This window comes from Alexandromys fortis, unplaced genomic scaffold (genome assembly GCF_014885135.2).
Source record: "Alexandromys fortis isolate MF-2015 unplaced genomic scaffold, M_Fortis_MF-2015_v1.1 scaffold_23, whole genome shotgun sequence".
Taxonomy (NCBI): Eukaryota; Metazoa; Chordata; class Mammalia; order Rodentia; family Cricetidae; genus Alexandromys; species Alexandromys fortis.
The window spans coordinates 1,863,559-1,886,565 of NW_026067907.1; the positions used below are offsets into that span (position 1 = coordinate 1,863,559).

A 23,007-nucleotide genomic window follows, 5' to 3' on the forward strand; every position below is an offset into this window, starting at 1 on the left:
TAGGCGAGCATTTTTAAACTCTTGGATGCTGCGTTCAAGCCAACTGTGTATTCTTCAGAGATTGATCAAGAATGCTTGAGATAGAAGTACAGACTTCCATAAGCTATTTAGAAGCTTTGTTAAAATCTTTCCGCTAGCTTTGGTAGAATTGGTTTTCCACTCTTTCCTGATTTAGGCCTATCATTCTGAATTCTGAGATACTTATACCCATTAATTTATCCTTAAATATATTCATTTACTACTGGCCACTTCACCAAATAACCAACAGTTATTGGTTCTTTGAACACAGGGACAGTACATCTGTAGGTTAACTAACAGAAAGATTTGTCTGATAGACATATATCTTACATAATGCAGAGCACCAGCAATTTTTTCTTATATATTTTTTCTCTATAGAAAGAAGTTATTAGCTCCCTGAGAAGTAATATAGTCCGTTTTTAATGCTGGGGAGTCTTATTTTATTCCTATACACAAGCAACATGAAGGAAGGAAGCTTTCAGGTCTTTTGCTTTGTAGTTGAGAAAGAATCTCATGCACACCAAGCAGGTCACAAACACACTCTGCACTGACCCTCCTGTCCCTGCCTCTTGAGTGCTGAGATTGTAGGGGTACACCATGATGCTAGACTGACCCACTGAGGACTCTAGCTCAGGGCTTCCTGTGTGCTGGGCAGACACTCTCCCAACAGTGCCGAGTCCCCAGTGCCAGCAGAGCTGAGTCTGAAGGAGTTGAACCTGCACTGTGACTCTGCACCACTGGTTTCCCCTCTGTGGTGATTTACTCCTCAGGCTCTTTTGTGTGTGTGTGTGAAATGTACGCAATCACGTTCTCTTCTGGAAGGGAACTCAGCATCCAGCATCCACCGACAGATTCATTTCTAAGTGCCTTCCGCTGGCAGGTACCAATTATCATGTTTACATCTTTCATGCGGACGAAAGCTGGGTTTTCCACCTGCTGGTTTTCAGCAGCTCGGAGCTATTTTAATTCAAACCTTTTAATCTGTATGAAACATTGCTATCTTTTAGGTGCTACCTGAATCTTGTTAGGTAAGTAACATTGAATATTAAATTAGAAAACATAAACCTTAGTGATAACCTTGAGTGAAGAAAATTAATGTCTTATTTCTTCTCATGCAAGAAAATCTGACAAGAGCTTTAAACATTCATCAGCGTCTTTTTTTTTAACTAGTCAGCACACAATTGCTATGTAAATATTTGTAAAACGCAGCCTGTCACTCAAATCATCTCCCCAAATTATTCTGCAATACCATGTAAAAAGACTGTGCTTAAGAGGGACATTTCTAAAGTCATAAATAATACCACAGGGGATAAAATTACATCATGGAATTATAGCTTCCTGTTTGAAAGACCCAATTTTCTCTCTTGAGTTTCCCCATTGAGTTTCACGTGAGCATCATTGTATAGAAGCCTCCTATGGTTCAGATAGAATTAGGCAGAGCTCCCTGACGGCACAGAGATAGATGCACAGTATCCTAAAGCATAATGTTTGCTGATGCTATAGCATCCAGTCCCTCTCCTGACTACCTGTGAGCCCCCACACCATTGCTGGTCCAGCTTTGAAGATCACAAATCTCAGTGTAATTCCTTGAATGCAATCAAAAGTGTCAGCCCGTCTGGCTGTGCGCCCAAGTTTTCCAGAGCCACGGAGGAGGCGATGTTTGAAAATGCTTGCTTGTAATTTTTTATAGACTATTTTGTATGTACTACCCACAGGAAGTTGTAATGCAGAGGGCTTCACAGAACAAAAGAGGATTGGTAAAAACAAAACTGAACAAACACAGAATGATGTTGTAAGGTGTTGTCGCCAGAGTCCAGAGACTATGATGTGTGAATGGCTGCAGACGGCATTAGGAAAGAATTGGCTCGCACCAGGTAGAGCTATAGAAGAAACCAGCCCCCACTCTGTAGTAGCTGAGCAACCTTCATCCCCAGCTCTCTAAACATTTACTTCCAGGCCAGTCCGTGTCTGTTGGGAAATATTTAACTTGACGTTGCCATGTGTACACATCACGTACCAGCATATGGAAGAAGCCAAAGTCCTTTAGCACAACCACCCACAGGTTGTCAAATAGGATAAGTGGATAAGGAGGTCATGAGAGCCCCGAGTGTCAATTCCACACACTTGTGTGACAGTGTCTGCAAGCGCACAGCGAGGCTCCGAAAGTGCTTTCTAACTGTGCACAGCACCCCAGCCTTTCACCATTTCCATTGGATTTCTAGGTCTGCTTAGACGTTCCCTCCCCCAAGGCACATCTATAGCTGTGTGACCTTCTTAGGAAGTCCCAGATGGCCCAGTTCTCTGTAACACTTGGGGTTTCGTTGTTGAAGCATTGCCCACCTTTCCAGGTTAACGCCCTTTCATCTCGCACCACGGAACTGAGCCATCGCTTTAGCTCCTTTCCCACCTGAGGGCATTCCTCTATCCAAGAACGTCTGTCTGTCCACCTTCCGGCTCCAAACCCTGCTTCTCTCGGTCTTACCCAAGTGAGTCGTCAATATTGGTCCCGTCATTTATACACATATCTGTCAGGGGACTCGTACCTTCCTGCTTTCATAAAAGTCTTAGTTCTTAAGGTGTAAATCCTACTTACATTCTCGTTCCACCGTGTACCAAAGAGACTGGGTCATCAGTGAATAGTAAGAATTGGGTAAACGTGTCATACTAACTGCGATGGTGGAGAACAAGGAACCATGTGGCCTTGATATACCTTTGTCTGTTCCAACTCTGACGACAAGCTTTCCAAACTGCTGAAGCTCAGGAAGCGCTCGTGGCTGGACCCTGTTTGGAACAGATATCTGACCACCGTCTCCTTGTTTGTCTCAAATCGCTCCCATTTTCTCAAGCTGACCTAAATGACAAAGAGATAAACGGCACGGCACGTCACCCATCAAATGGCCAGACTGAATCCTAACACACCACTGCCTTCTCGTTCACTCCCCCTAGGCTGTCAGCTGTAGCCAGTGTGACGTCATACAGCAACTCTGACTGGAAATGAGCCTGGCGTCTTTGATAGCGTTTCTTTCCTGCCTCTGGGTCTTCAGATGACTTCTGAGTTCCCCAGCAGATGGAATGTCTTGTGCTTCTACAGAGGTGGTTATAACATGTAGATCACTAACAGGGGAAAAGAGCCTTTCAATCTCTGTCAAGAAAGGCTGAGGGTAGCAAGAAGAAAACGGGAAGGAAAACAAGAGTGATAAGTGGCAAAAAAAAAAAAAAAAAAAAAAAAAAAAAAAAAAAGAAAAAAAAAAAAAAAAAAAAAAAAAAAAAAACCTCAAAATCATCTTTAGGGTTGTGTGTCAACAGCCCCCTGAAGCACAGGGTGGGATAGAGGTGTGGCTGCTGCATTTCTGGGATATGAGAAACAATATGACCAAGTTCCTGGATTCAGACAAGTGAGCACTGTATCCTGGTTGCTGTAGGAATTCCTACAGCCAGTAGCCTTTAAGTTACCCACCCACTTGGGCGTGGCCTCTTATACTGTACGTGTGATTGAAAAGCTCAGGCCTCTTTCCTAGCTGCTGGATTCAGTTGCTGTTCCCCATTCTGGCAGAGGACTGTGATCTGTGAGTCTACCCCTAAATAAATAACCGTTTATTATACTCAGTTCTGAGGGAGTGTGAGATTTCTTTTAAACATCCTTCTTCGCCTGGTTCCAGCACAGAATTGCTTGTAGCCTGGGGACAAGTCTTAATTAAAACTCTGTTAAAAATTGCTGTGATTTAGATGTGACGTATTTCCCATTGGCTCCTGTGTTTGAATATTTGGTCCACAGCTGATGGGCTGGCTGGCGAGGCTAAGGGAATTTTAGGAAGTGGAGCCCTGCTGGAGGAAGGGGGATTCTAGGGGCAGGCCTTTGGGCTTGGTAGCTAGTCCCCACCTTCTGTTCACTCTCCGTTTCCTGGCTGCGGAAGCAACACAACCAGTCAGCCCCTGCTCCTGCTGCCATGCCTTTCCCACCATGATGGAACGTGCCCCTTGAACCGTAAGCCAGAAGAAGCCCGTCTACCCTTAAACAGCGCCTTGCCGGGTACTGCTACAGCAATGAGAAAAAGCAACTAAGATAGGCATCTACACGTGCCAAATGTGCTGTTTACAAGAGCCCCTCCGGAAGCGTGTCAGGACTGAAAACAACGACGGTAACAAAATGCCACCATGAGCACTGGCAGAGACATGGCTCCTGCTGGAGACAGGACGCCCGTCCAGCCAGAGCCCCGCTGAGCCAGCCCAGCCCTACCTGGATGCGCCTTTCCTGTCTTTCCCTCCTCTGCTCCAGGCCTGTAAGGGTGTTCTCCAGCTTCCGCAGCTCCTCCTGGCCTGGGCCTGCCTGCCCGCCCTGTTGTGCCTGCTCCATCTGCTGCTGGAGGTCTCTCTTCTTGGCTGAGATCATCTTTGTCTTTTGCTAGAAGTAGTTGTTCAATAGAAGAAGAGAAACTGTATTCTCTATGGAGCTATGGCGGGGCTGTAATCATGTCAACAGTGGTTTGGAAAGTCTCACATGGTGTAGGCATCAACTATGTTCTAAAGGAGAGGCTAATGATTAGAACATTAATATCAGGAACCCTGAATTAACCGAATATGGGTGATTCTTAAACATGGCCCATGTTTTGAGTGGTGAAATGTAAATTTTTTGGCTTTTAGTATTTTAATTGTGTATGGATTTGGAGAACATTTAACACATGCAACACTCCAAAATAAAACAATTGGTTTGACAGGCATCTTAAAATAGTTGCTGACTCTAAAGAGGTCTTATTCCATTTTGTTATCTGTGCTCTAAAGATACAAGTATTAAGAATTTTCCTTCTAGGATATATATTCGAATGGTTAACATACTAAGCTACTTGGGGGAAGCTCTACATTAAAAAAAATACCATATACCTTTAATCATGCCATATAATCTTATGTATTACTTTCAGGTAGAATAGCACACAGATCTAAAGGGTTGAGTTTATATATCTTTACAAAGTTTGCACACTCACATAACTGAGTCCTGGTCCAAGAAATGAATTTTAAAACATCATAAATACTGAAAATCTTCTCTCTTTGACTTTGAGCCCTGACACTTTTCTGATGATCAAGAGCTTTGTAGCATCAGACCTTAATTCCTTGAACTCTGCACAGCCTAGATATTGCTATTTCACACATTTTAAGGCAATTAGCGTTCTGTGTGTACAATCTAATGTTAGCATTTTCTACATTAAATTAGCTGGAATTTCATCTTTAAATATTTTATTTGTTATACTTTGATTTATGTTGAGTTAGACAAGCAGGATACTCATATTTGCTACTGTATGAAAGTATATATTTATGTACTTAGGTGTATATACTTTTATGTAAGTATAGTATATGTAAGTATAGTATACATAAGTATACTTATAAGTACTATATTCAACCTGCAAATATATTTTAATGTCTATCACTAGACTATCAGGAAATAAGTTGACTAAAATAGTTTATTATTAGGGAGTAAGAATGTAGTTCAGTGGATAGTTGGAACTTAAAGGGTTGAGGTTCTGGCTTCAATCCATCACCAAAAGAGGTTATTACACACACATACACATATACATACACACATATACATACACACATGCACATATACATACACACATACACCCATACATACACATATACATACACACATACACATACACAGATACACATATACATACACACATACACATGTACATACACACAAACACATACATACAATTACACAGCACAATATTAATACACATATACATATATTTATAAACACACATAATGCATATATACATGTATACACATATATACATATACAAATATACATATATCAATAGATATATACACAATACATACATATAATTACTTTCCTTTTAGTTCTAATCTTTTGCAAGAGTAAAGTCACCTGAAACATCTGGCATTTCAAGTTAAGTTATAATTTTGCAAACTAAATTGTTTAGGGATTTGTCCCCCAGGATACTCTTAAATATGCAATGTTTATCAGAAAGAACAGAGCAGAACCGCCAAGTGCTTTGAACCATTCGACCAGTTCCCTCTCCTTTCCTCCTCTCCATCCCTGTCCTCAGAACCTATTCTCCATCTCTTATCAACACTGGGCACGTGGCGAATAAAGAGGACTCTCTACCTGGTGATGGAGGAGCAACTGCTGGGCCTCAAACAGACTTTCCGTGTCCAGGATCTTCTCAGCCTGCTCCTGGCTTTCTGGGGAACCAGACATCAGCTCCTCAAGGGAACTTGTCACTATTTCTTTGTATTGCACACACTCTCCAAAGTTGCTTAGCATCTCTTCAACCTAGATTTTCATAGAAAAAAAAGTAAATCATATGCTAATTAACAAAGCTTGTGGAATATTTTTAACATGGCGATGAGATGGACGTATGAACACTGTGTACAGCTAAGCTATACCGTGAAATGCTTTAGTGCACGTCATATAGTGGTTTAAAGGTTTTAATCCCTCAATTGTCATTTTATGTGAATAAGAGTTTTGCTTCCATGTATCACAGCCCTACATGCATGCCTGGGGCCTGCAGAAGCCAGAAGAGGGTGTTAGATTCCTGAGCCTGGAGTTTCAGATGGTTGTGAGCTGCCACATGGGTGCTAGGAACCTGGCCCTCTGGCAAAGCAGCCAGGACCCTTAACTGCTGGGCCAGTGCTCCAACTCTCAGAAATAACTTCTCTAATTAAGCTGGTTAATCCTCCCATTACCCGACACATGAACACTTTGTGTTTGTAGAGACTCAAGGTCTATTGCCTTACCCAATTTCAAATATATGAAACGATTCTGTTTATCCCACTGTACATTACACCCCAGAACTCATAACTTCAAGGTTTATGTCCTTTGAATAAAATTACTCCATTGAAGCCTATGATATAGTATATATTTTAAGTGTATAGATAAACTGTGTCTTAGCAGCTAACAATAGATTCATATATGTCTAATTTCTATTGTCTTTCATAGTTTCAAGTCTTATTTGATTGTTGTTCCATGGCACAGCCACTTAGACCAGCAAGGGTTTCATTTCACTGAGCAGCATTCCGTATCCTATTAAAAACCAATCTATTCTAAAACGAAGAAAAAAGAAATGTATATGACTTGATAGACAACATAGAATAATAAAGTTGTATCTATTTTATACTTCATACCTTGGGTCCTTTAATTATAATCTCATGGATATTATCTGACTATGATAATACCTTATATAAAATGTTGAGTTTGTACTATTTAAAACCAGTAAGGGAGAAAAAAACAAGAAGGAAATAATAGAATATTAAAAATTAAAATGCCGTTCAAATACTACCTTACCATTCTATATCATCTTCCCTTCACAAACCCATGAGCTTTAAAAAAGTTTGTACCATATGACCTTCTCAAGCTTCCTTGAGTGAAGGGATCCAACTAGACATGACGTTTGAATGCTTTAACCTGTAAGTGAATATTCCTTATTCCACTAGAATGCACATTACGTTTATAATAAGTAGGGCTCTGCTAAAGTAGAATTTTCCTGGTCCCCCCACTAACCATTGATGATGATGATGTTTTCTTATTACTGGTTAGCAGCCAATGAAGACTCATCTGCCTCACCACTCTTCCAAGTCATTTACCTGAATTTAGTATTAAATTTAGTCTTTGTCACTGAATTTAGTCTTTGCCACTCCTTCGTTAGTGTATTTTAAACCCTGCTTTAAAAGCAGGAAATTGGGGCCTAGAGACATTGAATAAAAATGTCACGATTATATGGAAATAATCTATAAACTTTAAGCTTCATTGCTGGGTTAGTCTGACTTTTAAAGCATCTTTATTACTTTTTTCCTTTTTCTTTTCTGCTATTTCTTTCTTTGTTTAGAGATAGATACATTCTTACCATGTAGCTTAGGCTGGTCTTGAACTTGTCATGGACGCCAAGTTGCCCTTGAACTCTGTGTCCTCCTGCCTGCTTCAGCTAGGATTACGGGCATTCACCACTACACCATGCTTCTCAAACCCCTTTGCATGAACTTTGAAACACATCTTTAAGTGATAACAAAATAATGATGCTTCCAGCAATAGCAAAAACCATTTGACTGATCATCTTTGGACTTCAGACACAGGTCATCAATTTGAACTACCAGTTCCATATCATTGTTCATAGCTCAAGCATCCTGTGCATCTTTCCTAACAATCTCCAGACAAATAACTGTGGTTATTAAGATGGCCCCACAGCCTCTCCCCCCCCGCCCCACCCCCACTATAGCCTCCTTCCCTAGAACTCTCTGTTGAGCGTAGTAAATGACATTACCTCTGACAGTGAAGCCACAAGAACCTTGAACGAGCTTGATAATTCTGCCAGCTCATCTCCTCGCTTCTGGGCTTCTTTCTCAGAAGAAACGTCAATCAAATGTTTAAGCCTGGATTTCAGCCAGCTGAGGGTCTCTCCCTTTTGGGTGATGTCATTTCTGATTTCCTGGTTTGAAAGGACACTTTTTATTAACAAAGAATCAGCAATCATGACTTTCCAGCCGAAAAGAACTAAACCTAAGAAGGCTTGTAAGATGGCCGTAATCAGGTGAGCTGGCTGTTGTACCACAACAGACTGACGAGAACAAGAGAGCCCACAGTGCTTTTCACACTCATCCTAAACAACTACTAAAAGAAAGGGCAAAGCCGACACTGAGCCTATTTCCAAAATCACTTTCAGAAATAAATTAGATGCTTATAGTTATTTCCTTGATCAGAGCAAACTTGTGTTACATTGACATGAAACTAGCCAGAAAAGATTTATAAGTGGGGCCAAGATCTAACTAGCAGGGAGGGTTCACTAGCCACAACGTGGCTGAGATTTCAAAGCCTTAAATCTCCAGGATTACTTGTAGAGGTTATGGTACCTGGGGCAACAATTTGTGCTAGCTACGGTTAGTCCAGGGCAGGGGAAAACGCATAGCAGACAGGAAGCAAGTAGATTCAAAATTGGTCTCTGCATTCCAAGGTAAGATTTTCTTAAAAAAAAAAAAACTAAAACAGCAACAAACAGAAAAACTATTTTCTGTATATACTCAGTTATTATTGCGTTCTCTAGTACCTTGGGCAACTATATGAATGAATAAGAGAAAAAGAAACCCAGAAGACAGTGGCAGAAAGATAAAGCATTCTCTTCTATTTTAGTAGATATGTGGTTTTTCACTCATTAGAAATGTTGACAGAGAATTGCACTCTATGTCTATATATACCGAATGAAGTCTTCCTAAGAGAGAGGGCTACTGTGAGCCAGCTACAGAATAAACACGGTAATCAGATCTGGAGCGCTGTTACCTTGGCTGGGTTTGTTGCTTCTAGGGCAGCTGAAAGGAACCAGCGCAGTTTGATTACAAGAGAGAAACACTCAGGGAATCCCCTACTTTCTCTGTGTCCTCAAGTTGTCTGGTTAAAACTGTATTGTACAAACACACACAGCATTCTTGTTTCCGGTAACAACTCTTAAATCTATGCTGTGTCATACAATCGTGAATGCTGCTTCCTGCTCCAGTGTTCCCCGTTAGGTAAATATGCAGTAGAGGCATCACTAACCATGCTTAATTCTCAAAGCTACTAACAGCACCATAGAGGGGAGAAAAACATACCCTTAGCACAGTAATACAAAGAGACGTCTTTAAAGAACTATATAGAAATCTGATTTTTTATAGAACACAAACACATGCGTGCGCGCGTGCACACACACACACACACACGCACACCAAACAAACAAACAAACCAGTTACTCTATGAGTGTTTAATTGCTGGAACCTTCCCTCTAGAAGGGACCAGCTCAGAACTTACATCTACCACGTGTTTAACCTCATCATGGTTGGCAGTGTCGATGGCTTCACCCTTGATTCTCTTCAACCGTGCCTCCTTTGCAGACACCCAAGATGAGAACTCAGAAAACCTGAAAGCATGTAAGAATTTTTCTGCAAAAGGGGCAAACTGTCAGGAAGGTGAGATACATTTATATTTTGAATTCACGGAAATGGAGCCAGCGATGACTAAATTGATGGTGCTTTCTGGAAACGTTACCCTGAAGACCAAGGCAAGTGTGAGGTTAATGACTTAAATCGAGGTCAGTTACTTAAATGGAGCTCAGATGAGAACAAGGATGTGTCTCAGAGCTTGAGAGGAAAGGAACCACTTGAGGTCTCACTAGAGTGCCATCAACCAATAAAGACAGACCTCCTCCTGTGAGGAGGGGATAGGAAAAAAACAAGAAGGATGGGATTATTGGATGTCAAGAACATCAGGGTTACTTTGAAATAAAATCCAGTCCTTGCTTTAGACTAAAAACCATTTTTAAAAAGTAAACAAGTAAAATGAAGTACCTTTATATACAAAAGCATGCGCAAGATTAAAGCAATCTGACTTTCTTATTGCCTGAAACAAAGTCTTTACCATCCCCTGTTTTAGAGCAACCTCTGAAGAGAAGAATTAAGATAGACTGGAGCTGTCTATGGAAATGCCCAATACCTGCCACCATAGTCCTTCCACTTGTCTGGGTCATCCATGAGCATCGCGTAGGTTCTGTCAATGGAAGCTCTGAGCTCTCTGAGCGCCGAGTGACAGGCTCCGGATGTGTCCCTGACTGGGTCCAGGACTGGGAGTTTCACGCACAGTTCTTCTATGAGCTGCAGCCTCTTCTCACAGAGATGATGAGGACCCTTGTCACCGAAGAAAACCTAAGACATGACAAACACTTTCACTACCCTGCTGCGAAGCCACGGATCACCTCTGTATGCTCACAGGAGAACTAAAGGCAGATTCACGGATGGGACTGGGGGGGGGGTCAATGTGAAAGGCCATTTTCCTCAGACCATCGCATCTTTAAATACACGTATGCAGTAGCTCTTTCTACGGTGTGGCACACACCCTGTGTTCCTTGATGATCTTCTCGCTGCCTTCTTGTGGCACCAGCTTGGTCTCTCGCTCCAGCTCAGCTCTGCACTCTTCCACAGCAGCTGAGAATCTGTTCTTCTCCACAGCGATTTTCAGATGGAGCAAATGATAAGGCGCCTCTCCCTGGAGATCCTGCATCCACAGAAAGACAGAAGGAGGCTTCTGAGCAGGCGCATGTCGGCATGTTGAGATGCCAAAGTGTCCTGAACCAGTCCTCTCTTTTATCGAACTCTCTGAACTGCAGAACAGATGCCAGGGCATGCATTTCTCGTGTTCCCGTAATCCCCCACTCACCTTCCACTGTTTGTGCAGCTTTCTCACGGCCTCCTGCAGACCCTGCTGCTCCTGTTCTGGGAGGATGTCGGTGAGCTCATCACAGGCTTTCAAGAAGGCATTGAGGACCCTCTGGTCCAGCTGGCTGAAGAACTCCTACCACAGAGCAGGGGACACAGTTAGAATGCTGTGCTCAGTAATGATATCACCAGACACATTGCTCTGAGCCAAGTAGCCAGCAGATAATCGCCTTCATCAAACCTTCAACCAACTCTATCCTTCTTTGGAGCCAGATTATAACCATTCATAGCTCTGAGTCAGAGTCTTCACATCTGCCATTTCTCTGGTACTTTCTACATTTTAAGGAAAACATCTTTGAAATTCCTAATTTTGGTAGGATAATCTGAAAAGCTACTGGATTACTGCAAACCTTGATTCCATGGTGACAGGGATATGGCTCCTCTTTGGTAAATTCAGAATGACAGTACAGGATCTCCATGCCCTTTACCCCTGCCTCCTTACCTGTAACATGTGTCAGTCATGATGTTCATCATGAGTCATCCCACACCTATCATGTGTGTATTTTAATACTCGTGCTGTGGGTGGAACAATGTCCCCCATAGACACATATGTCAGGATCCTAAGTCTAAGGGTGGTTAGATTTGGAGCCAGGGCCTCGGGGGTTATTAGGTTTGGGTGAAGTCATGAAGTTGGGACCTTCATTAAGAGTGACAAGGTAACAGAAAAGACCTTTCAGGCAACATCTCCTTCCTGACCTATGTCCTATGGAAAAGTGTCCCTCTGTCAGCTGGAAAGAGTCCTCATGGGAAGCCCTCCAGCATGACAAGCCAAGCTCAGACTGCAATCCCCTAGAAAGATGAAAATCCACTTCTTGGGTCTGCTGCCTTTAAGGTTCATGCCCTACTCCCCTAAATGAGGTCAGTCTTTTTAGTTTACTGTCTCAGATTCAGTTTACACAGGTCGATATACACAGAGCAGACTCACAGTGTGTTTCCGAAGGAGTTCCTCTGGATCCCCCTTCTCTTCCAAGCCCTCCTGAGCGACCCGTAGCACCTTCTCCAATTCTGCCCGGGACTCCTCAAATTTCTTCATCAAACGACTGTTGGCTTCCACATGCTTCTTCCATTCCCCAGTTTTCTTGATCATATTCTTAATGCAAAAAAAAAATCACTCCATGGTACCCATGCATTCACTCCAGGAGCCCCACATGTACCAAAATCCACAGACATTAGAATCCCTTACATAGTATGAGGTTGTATCTGCGTGTAATGTAGACACGTCATCCAGCACATTCCAAAACAAATGCATCTCTGGATGACTTTTAATAATATATCAGAAATAGTACATAGATACTTGTTTATACATTATTATTTAGATAATAATGAGAAAGAACAAAGAGATGTACATGACATGTTCAGTACAGAGGTGAGTTTTTCTTTAAATTTCAACTTACTGTTGAAACCACCTATAGATGGGCTACCTATAGGTTTGGAATATACTAAAAACCATAACTGGAAGCTTCTTTCTCAGTATCGAGGCTTCATTTGGCCAGGTGGTACTATGACATCACTATGAGCTATTAATATCATTATTTGTTTAGAAAGTACTTGGAGGGAAGTTATTTCATTATAAGGGTATTAATTCTAGGAGAAAAACATAATAAAACGTTTGGTGTTCAAGGACCAGAGAGTGAGGTGTTTTGTCCTGGCTCTCTGTTTTCCTGGACTTCCGTGTCTAAAGCAGGAACATGACTTACCTGGAAGGCATGATGGACGTCTGCTATCTGTCTCTGCAACTTCGTGTGGTCCCAATGCTTTAACACAGGACTCAAGGTGACGAGCTTTTGAACACTTTGACTACCCTTCTCAATGAGCATCAAGGTTTTCCTACAGCTTTCTTGACAAGCTAACAGTTCCTACAGCGAAAGGAAAGACGTGGTGGTATTAAGTATTGCTGGAATGAAAGGGAAGGAGGGAAGAAGAGAGGGAGGGAGGAAGAGAGGGAGGGAGGCACCAGTGTAAGTAATAAGATTGTACCGCGTTTAGACTTTTAATGAGCAATAAGTAAACTCAAAAGTACAGAGAAACAAGTTCTTTTCAAAAGAACTTGATTTAAGCAATCATTGAAATCAGTGCTTTTTATAACAGGCATTTAAATGTCACAGTGAGGATTTAGACTTCTTCATGCTTCATGCACATCTTATTAACACTAAGAAAATGACAGGGCATAAAAGCAATCTAGTTTCTGCGTTCTTCCAACTGGCTGTTAGGCAGGTTATGGCTTTTCAAGAGAACAATCAAAACTAATTTATTTATCAGGTTTTGATTATGCTAAGTAAATTTAACATAGCACACACTTCCTTTGGTGAACCCAGTGCAACCATTTTTACATCACTTGTGCGTGATAGATTTGAAAGGATGCAGGCCAAGCGATCCACCTTCCTAAAGAGACCTATCAAAGCCAGTGGAAGAATGACCAGTCGGGGAAACTGCTTGCTCTTGCCACCCCCCTTAAACGGGATGGAATAGTGATGGGCAGACCCCTTCCTCCTGCCTCTCGGCCTTGCATCCTTCGGAGTGGACACAGTCTAGATTGCCTGGAGATGAGAGTCACTTCTGTCCCGGACGCACATCACTTGCATTTCTGTGCTTTCAATGTTTTAAAAAGAAAACATTCACACTGTTCATCTGGATGCCATTTTGATCGCCTAAAGGCAAATCCTTAAAGCAGCCTTTTTGTTTTAATAAAATAGAATCGGGGCATACCTTTTCCTTTTAAACAATTAGGAGTTCACAGGGTAGAGACTGAAAATATATCATAAATATGTTAAAATTTATTGTCAATAATATATGAATCTAATGATGGAAAGATTATTGAACCATATTTTAGAGTAATTTAGGAAACTAGTGGGGATGTTACCATTCCTCAAAATAAATAAATCTTTATTCTATATGTCTTTATATCATTAGAATAGTGTTCTAATAATTATTGTTACTATACTATCCATAATAATAATGTTATAAATCATGAATATTTATTGTAATATGTGACCACTGTTTGCTTCAGATGAAGAAAGTAAGGTTAATAAATACTTAGCCATATGCTATGGCAGGCCTAAACTTTTACTATCCCATCACTCATTCAGACATGCTGCTCCATCTGCTAGCTGAGGCTACCCCTGCTAGCTGAGGCTACCCCTTCTATAAATTTATTTCAGTTAGTGTAGTGAGTGGTGAGGGTTTTCTACACTCACACCCTCATCTGAAGGACCAACCCATTCACAATAAGCCAAATAAATAGGTTATTTAAATGCATCCCTCACTGGGGGGTTCTGAGCACATAACCCTGCTCACTAAATATAAATAGAAAAATTCATAGCAAGCAAATTTACATAGTTTTGTGGGATATAATAAGTCAAATAGACTTATTCCCATAATCAAATACATATTCTCCAGACCTGGTTGAAATGGAGTACAATTACCTAATTAATTTATACATTTTGAAAGCATATACACAAGGAATCAAGTCATGAGAAACGTGTGCATTTTTAGAAGAACTTGAGCATATTATCAGCTAATGAGGTAACGTCTGAGACACATGTGCAGAGCATCAGTATGAGAATTCTCTAAAGAAAGTCAACAAAAAGATGAAAACCTTGAACACATACACATTTTCCCTTTTCTTCCTAAGGAACAAATGAAAAACCCTGAACAAGTGAATTCTATGACAGTCAAAAATGCTCCACCTTTAAAATAAGGCTGTCTCTGAAAGGGATTTTTCTTACCTGGTGTTTTTGTTTAAAAAGAGAGCTGGATTGGGCTTCACGCTCAAGAACGGATATAATCTCATTGATTTTCCCAAGTGAGTCATAGAAGGATGTGATCTGTGTCTCCAGTTCCTCCAAAGGAACCGACAGCTGCTGGGCCTCAGACAACAGTGGGGAATAGCATTCTTTGACCTTTCAAAGTGGAAAAAAAACAAAAACAAAAAATCCATGAGAAGCCAGTAGGTCCTCAAAGCTCCATCAAGGTGCTGAGCTCGCAAGAACTTTTCGTGAGATGGTCACTTGGTGCGTCAACATCTCTGAAGAGGGTTCTTTTATTTTGTGTCATGTGAATAAGCTTTGCTGTTAAAAAAAAAAAGCCCACAAAAATACTACACCACTGAGACAAATGAAGGACTGTGGAGTTTTCTCATGAAATTTCATCTAAGTTGTCCATCTGGATGGCGCGTCACCATGAAAATTATTACCAAAGAAGAGGCAGATGGCATCAAGTTCCTCTTTAGACACCACGCTATTGACTTTCACTTTGGCACTGAAATCTGATCCGAGGCCAGTCACGAATTATTGCCACATTGTCTAGAGGACATGAGGCAAAAGTTTGATGTTCCTGAGCTCTTGCACATGAACTCTGTGCCTAGACGAATCTGCTAACCACCTCTTCTAGATGCCCATCTTCCTTCCTCTCACCAGCTCTAGGCTTTGCCTGTCTGTCAATGTCATATTCATTCCAAGGTCATGATATACACCAAATTATTCATGAAAGTTCCCATGTCAGAGGATGCCGACCCAGTCTAAACTGCCCAGCCCTTTTCTGTCTTTATTTTTAATATCTTTACATCTACATTATATGCATGGTGCCATCCCAAGTTCTCAGTACCCCAGAGTTCTATAAGGTTTCTGCCTGGCTGATTTTGCAGTGAACTCTAGGATCTTATCATTGTTAAGGAAATCACCTCCCTCCTTGTTATCTTAAAATGTCATCCAAAGCACTATGGGTACTTTCAGAAGACCAAGGAGAGAGAGTAGCTCTATATTAACAATGAAAGTATTAATGGGATAGCTATCCCAGCACTGTTTCACAAACAATATTTGAAGGAAATATTGCCTTTTGTTACACTGTTGCAGAGGTGAATACACAGAAATACATTTACATTCTAGAACATACTGTTGACATATAAGCTTCTCAACGGAAAGCTCCTGCCTATCTATGTCAGAGACTCCACAGCCCTTCCCATGAACAACCCTAAGAGACTCTACTGCTATGTGCCAACTCATTGTGTTTTATTGATCTTTCCCAGGCTGGAGAGAAAGGCCATCAGCATCCTGCATCCCAAACAGCAGGAAGAAAACATGATGTACACCAGACTGAATAGACACTGCCATCATCCCAACGCCCAGAAAACAAAGGCAGAAGAACTGATGGAAGTATGTGTCCAGCTTGTCTCCCTAGTGAACTCCAGGACAGTCAGGGACACATAGGGAGGTCCTGTCTCTAAAACAGTATAGTATCAACAGCTACAAAATACAAACATGCAAAACCACAGATTTTTCTACGGAAACAGAGCTTAAGTTAACTGGTATCACCATCCCATTTTCAAATATATATCAAAGTTTCTAAATCAAGAATCTCAGTATGGCTCAAAGGTATAATAATTAGTGGAGCAGCCAAGGATGAGCCCATGGGTAACCAAGGATGCAGGAAGCATCTTCAGGCAGTATGGCTGTCCCACAGTATGTGGTAGTGTGAAGTGCTTTCCCACCTTGGAGAGTTGCTCTTTGAGCCGGGACATAGTTGTAAACAGTTCATTAGCTTCTTCTTGGGGACTTTCTTTGGCAATGAGGTGCGCTGTCTTGGTGACCATCTTGTACTGAGCATCCATCACGGGCACCCTCTTCTCGATATCCTGTGTCAGTCATTGAAGTCACTCAATTAGTGGATAACACATCTCACATCAATTGCAGAATCCCACATAGGGCGGGACAAAAACCAATATGCACTGCCTAAGATTCTATCCTCACCACCAGCACCTATAGGAAAGCCATCACTTCTCTTTCTAAGTGTCATGCAGGCAACACTATACTAATGCATGCATTCAAATTTCTCTTTTAAAGTAATCAACTATTCCTAAGTCAACACCAAGATTAGTTGATGTAACATTTATACTTGCTAAAATGTGCTAATGAAAAATGGAAGTATGTAATGTATGTAAATGTATGTAAATAACATGGGGGAAATCCTGATTTTAAAAATTAAACTGAAATTTACTTTTTAAAAAACCTGTTGTCACTAGAGAAAATTAGAAATTTGGTATGGTGGGAATTTTAATTTCTTCTCCTTGCATGCAGGGGTGATTAAAGTCTTACCACTGTTGTTTCTTTTTTTTTCTCGTGTGTATTTGTACTTTTAAAAGTTTTATAAAAATCAAAAGGACAACACTTTGGCCTACTGTTCTCATTCAAAACAACTGTTCATGTTTCTTCTGTCATCAGATAATCCCATTTTTTCACTTTTGAGATCTATCGGCTCTTAGGAAGATGTAAATGCCAAATTCATGTAAAAAACCCTTTACTGTTTAAGTCATTTCTTTGGAAGTCCTGTATAAAGTTGTCTTTGTTTTTTTCCTACTATTTCATAATTTGTATGTAGGAAAAGAATCCCATGTTGAAAACTATATTGAAATTGCTTCAAATGTTCAAAAGAAAGGTATCATTTTAAAATTCAAGTTTATTTTCTATAAAAGTCAACAAACATGTCGACCCATCAGTGATTCTTCAGATAGGAAAACAGCTTTTTTTTTAGCTCTTTAAATAACTTTATTCTTTCACAGTTTACAACATATATAAAGTACTTTGATATCTCTCTTATTATCTTTTCCTATGATCCTCCCCTTCTTACTGAATCCCTCTTCTTCTCAATAAGTCCCTGTCTACTTTTAATCTTGTTTGGGAAAACAGCTTTTTTGATGACTTCAGCAACTGGCTAGCTTTTATTTTCACAATATATTTTCATTTTCTTTTTGGATTCAGAAAGTTCTTACCTCCAAGTCTTGAATTAATAACTTGACATTAATTAGAGAGACGTCTAAGGGCTCTGAGAGTTTCCTGTGGGCTTCAGCTGCGAAAGCAGAGAGGGTGGTGGTGTAGTCTGTGTATTCCTTTTTCATTCTGTCCATCTCGTCAGCCCGCGCGTACTGTGAGGAGACGGTAGAGAGAAGCGAGCGAAAGTCACGGAGCTCTGATCCCAGACACTCCTAGCCTTCTCGGTGTCATACATGGTCTCATAAACGGCAAGACAAATTCTAGCTCTTGATACTTATTTTAAATAAGTTTGAAGTGAATCCAGTTACTTTGATGGGGGGGGGGAGGAGAAAGCACGCAGTGGAGAGCCAGGATTTGAAAAGTAAATCCCTCTGTCTGTGCAGGCTCCATATGTCAATATAATCCTTAACCAAATGCTGCATTCTGTTAATGTTCCTCCATCACACAGAGCAAAGAATGAATGGCTAGCAATGACACACAGTTTTAAACACTTCTATATTCCACCGTAGTAAGTCCCGTAAAATACCTGTCAACAAACAGCTTGCCACATCGATAACACGCACACCTGAAGTGAGCGGAGATCTGAAAGACATACCTGCTTGACTTCCATGAACAACTCCCTCCATCGCCCGTTTAGCAACAGCAACTGCTGCTTGAGGTCACGGGAAACGATCTCATCGCAACTCTCGATCAGGAAATTGCCAGCGTCGTTCATGGCTGTGTGCTGCTGCATCCAGTGGGGCAAATTTCTAAAGAAATCCTAAGCAAGAAAGGACATGTGCCATAAGTCATAAGCCAGCTACCAATGATGGATACGAAAATAAAGGGTACATAAGCTTTAAGATAGGTTTCAGCTGTCTTCCAAAACTTGGATTTTTAAATAAAATTTCAAAACATGAGCTAGAAATGCCAGATGTCTTTGTTTTCTATCTTTTTCTTTTTTTACATGTACACGTGCACACGCATGTGTGTGCATGCTCATAGTTCTATGGCTGTTCTTGTGTGTATGTGCACGTGCATTGGAAGTCTAGAGAACAACATCTTCCTTCAGGCATCAGTGGTCCCATCATCCAGCTGTTTTTTTTTTTTCCTGTTTTCTTTTGAGCTGGGGTCTCTCCCTGGCCTGGGACTCGCCAAGTTGTGTTCGTCTGGCCCGTTAGTGAGTCACAGAAATCCATCTGTCTTTGCCTCCCCACAGCAGGAATTACAATCATGAGCCAAGACACCTGCATATTTCTACATGGATTCTGGGGACTCAAATCAAGTTTGTAGCAAATACTTTACTCACTGAGCTGTCTCCCAAGTCCATCTTTTTGCTTTTTACAGTTGAGCCCTACTCTGCTGCCCAGGCTAGTCCCCAACTTGCAGGCTCAAGCTGAGTCAGGCAAGGAGCTGGGACTACAGGCACAAGCCAGTACACCTCATCCTGTCTTCTAAGAACATCTATGGGACGTTTTGTTAAAGACGAAATAAAACAAGAGACCATTTACTTATTTTCATTTTCTACATGAAGAGGCAATTGGTTCCTCAAACATCAGAGACGTTTTCTTGCTGTTTGTACCAAGGAAAGAGTGCAAACAGTCTCAAATCGGACTATACGTAGACATGTATATGTATTACATCCAGATAGCAAAGAAAACATTTTTAGGTCAGACATTTTGGTCATGGACATTGAACACAGTAGCCTCCTTTCTTATTTACATAAGGGAATGCACTTGGCAGTGAAACAACTTCCGTCTCATCTCAGATTAGGCGCATGCGTTCACACATGCACACACTCATCACAGTGCAAATGTAACTCCGACTTCATCCCATAAGCCATGTGTGGGAGGCTTTCCTACACAAAGAGCTGGGAACACTCCTGTTCCTGGCTGTTACATTTCTTTGGATCCAACCATCACAGATGACACGTACCGGAGCATTGTTCATCTGAATAGCAAAGTCCCAAATCTGCATGGTCTACGCTTATTGCCTTCTTTAGATATACAAGAATATTTAATCCACATCAATGAAGAAACAAGAGAACAATATCAAAATGCTGCATTGGTTGGTACAAACATGCAACAAATGAACAAATCTTGGATAACTGGTTAATAATAAAAGAGGTGATTCATTCCAATACATGTATTGCCCTTCTTTAAGAGAGCTTGACAGTATAATGCTTTTTATACAAATACTGACTTTCCATGTGAAAACATCAGGTTTAGATAAAAATTGCATGCATTGCATATACAAACAAATTTGTCTGTATACATACTCATACATACATGTATTTTATTTGCTATTTCCATGTAAGGGAAATTGGAATAAGACAGTTACTGCCATGCACACACTCATAATGCTTAATATAGTAAAAAGTAAAACAGAAAAGACCTCACTCCTATGCACGATAAAATTCTTGATTGAGTGGTTATAAAACCCAAAAGTGAATATCTAAAGAGATCAAGGTGGTGGTGGCCCAGTTGTTCCATGAGTGTGTACTGTCACTCAGATTCAGTCCCGTGTGTGTGTGTGTGTGTGTGTGTGTGTATGCCTTGTATAGGAAATCACAGCTCTGAATAGGAACTGTACAAAGCCTGAGCCCTAGACAGGTCCATCTATATAAACCTCAGTGTGTATATAGCACCCTCTACTGCTCATTAGAATTGGATATCTCTCTATTAATAGTTGATTACTATCATTTACTGCCCTTCTGAATGAAAAAGTTGAATGGATCCATCTTACAGGGAACTGTGTTTTAACAGAACTTTACCAGCCAGTATCCACAGGTCTAATTTCATTTAACTCTCCTAGGGGTAAATCTCATAAGAGAGGGCTCTTGAGTCACACTGCAGATATCTGACAGCCCCTAGTGCAGTCTGCAGTGAGAAATCTCTCCTTCACGACTCCGCAAGCACGCCTTTTCCTTGCGCGTGAACAGCCTTACCTTCTTGGCATTTTCAGATTGACTTAGCATTTTCTCGGCATCCTCCAGCCAGGCTTGAAGACTAGCCACAGTGTCGCCATAGCGATCCCAGTTGGAAAGCACCTCCTCCAGCATGCTCCTCACGCTCCGCACCTCCACCGAGAGATTCCTCCACTGGGCAGTGGTTTCATTCATGAATTTCATCACATTCTCAGCTTCTTCCACTGAATCAGAAATAGCCGGTGATGACCTCCTTTCTGGACTTAAAATCCCCCTATATGTGTTTCCCATGTTCTTATGCACTGGAGGCATGAGCATCTTCCAGACATACGAGACTCCATTTCCAACAATTACGGCAGCTATTTACCAATTGTAAGCAAACATATCTTCCAAAGTTTATCTTCACGGTAATTTAAGCACTCACATCTATATTCAAGTTATTCCACATTTTTTTTTATTGCCTTTAATCCCCTTGGAATTGAAACTAGGCTGAAAAATCACAGCGGAGAAAAGTGAGTGCCTATTTTGTTCTATCTTAGATGACTGCATACAGGAAGAATGCCATTGTGCAAGGCAGACATCTTACAAAACACTCTGTCCTCTCCTAGATAAAAACACAGTCATGAAGATATTTAAAAAAAAATCACAGTAAAACCCAATAAACTCCATAGAAGCCTGTTGGTTTTCAATTCTACTTCAGTTAGCATCGCAACAAATTACTTTTCCTGTTAGTGGGTGTTAATTGTACAGGGTGCTAGGTTTCATTGTGACATTTTCATGCCCGCATATAAAGAACTTGGACCATATTCAGCCCCCATTATCCTCACCACACCCCCTCGGCAAATCCCACAGTGTGCCTTACCTGAGCCATCTGCTTTGACGTACATTTCAGCTGTCTGTTTCAGGATCTGGTATGTCACTTCATATTGTTCAAAGAACTTGCTGTTTTCTATAAAAGACTAAGAAAAGGGACACACTTGGTTAGCAGAGAGCAAATATTAGGCCTCTGTACAAACAAAAAGGTTAATTTGCAGGTTTATGGGAATCTTATCCAATTCTGCCAACCTTATTCTACCAGCAAGTACAATATCCCACAGATAGTGCCTACATTTTCAATACCAACTCAACACAGACTGAGAAAATATTCTATATCTTGATCACACAGAGGTTTGTTTTTCCTAAAGAATAGAATTTGCTCTAGAGAATCTGGGCCTAACATTTAGAAAGAGCTAAATCTGGGGGAACATTTTAATGTCCCACTGTGCTGGCGCTGTGGAAGTCTGTTGCTCTTGAACATTAGCCCTGGTGGATGACTGACTGCATTGAGGAGTTTCCAGCCAAAAATAAACCACAGTGGAAACGCTTTCCTGAAATAAAACGGAGAAGTTTAAAAATAATTGCAACTGCTGTCCATATTATTGATGCTTTCATATTCCAATTACCTAGTATAAGAATTACAGATTAAGAAAAAGCTACATGTATGTCTGCATATAGCCTGCATATAAAATAAAACTATAAAATTCAGAACATACACGCATAAATCTTAGCTAAATTTTGTTTTTTTTATTAATGCTCAAACTCCCTTCATGTTTAAAAGATTATTCTGACTGCTTCAAGTAGAAAATTAATACAGTTGTAATTGAGCATGTGTCTCCAAACCCTCTTTAATGTCTCCTATGAGTGGAAAGGATTTTAAGAGTTTAATTGAAAAAGGAAAAAGAAGAGACAAAGGTTTAATCAATTAAACTAGTTGAGAGGGATCATCACTATGATATGATGCAAAGTTAGGCTTCATAAACTGTACTCATGAAAGTATGCTCGGAATCCTGTAAAACATGCTAATTCATGCTCTGTGTAGAGGCAAAAAAAGAGTTCATAAAGCAATTTCATAGTCACTCCTCGATTTTTACGACTCTGCATCTTGTTTCAATATAAACATTTAAGGCATGATGTGTTAACTACAATGAAGACTATTTTATATTTACAGAACACTTATCAATTTTTCTCTAGAAGTAAAGTGAATGTGGAAATCTATGAATTCTATGACAGAGGAGGCTTCCAGGCCTGACA

General features: G+C 40.7%; 1 protein-coding gene across 12 annotated transcripts in view; it reads right to left on the reverse strand.

Annotated features, from left to right (window-relative positions):
• Positions 1-23,007, reverse strand: part of Syne1 (spectrin repeat containing nuclear envelope protein 1) — a 461,878-nt gene that overhangs the window by 293,576 nt on the left and 145,295 nt on the right. For all 12 annotated transcript variants that reach the window (XM_050135800.1, XM_050135794.1, XM_050135793.1 and 9 more), the window contains 16 exons: positions 21,800-21,896; positions 20,959-21,161; positions 18,628-18,792; positions 18,032-18,184; positions 16,754-16,897; positions 14,994-15,167; positions 12,966-13,124; positions 12,194-12,358; positions 11,210-11,344; positions 10,889-11,047; positions 10,490-10,698; positions 9,809-9,917; positions 8,295-8,459; positions 6,143-6,310; positions 4,256-4,420; positions 2,729-2,869 (listed from right to left, as the gene is read on the reverse strand). In XM_050135800.1, coding sequence (XP_049991757.1) covers positions 2,729-2,869; positions 4,256-4,420; positions 6,143-6,310; positions 8,295-8,459; positions 9,809-9,917; positions 10,490-10,698; positions 10,889-11,047; positions 11,210-11,344; positions 12,194-12,358; positions 12,966-13,124; positions 14,994-15,167; positions 16,754-16,897; positions 18,032-18,184; positions 18,628-18,792; positions 20,959-21,161; positions 21,800-21,896 — 2,511 coding nt within the window. The remainder of the gene's footprint in view (positions 1-2,728; positions 2,870-4,255; positions 4,421-6,142; positions 6,311-8,294; positions 8,460-9,808; positions 9,918-10,489; positions 10,699-10,888; positions 11,048-11,209; positions 11,345-12,193; positions 12,359-12,965; positions 13,125-14,993; positions 15,168-16,753; positions 16,898-18,031; positions 18,185-18,627; positions 18,793-20,958; positions 21,162-21,799; positions 21,897-23,007) is intronic.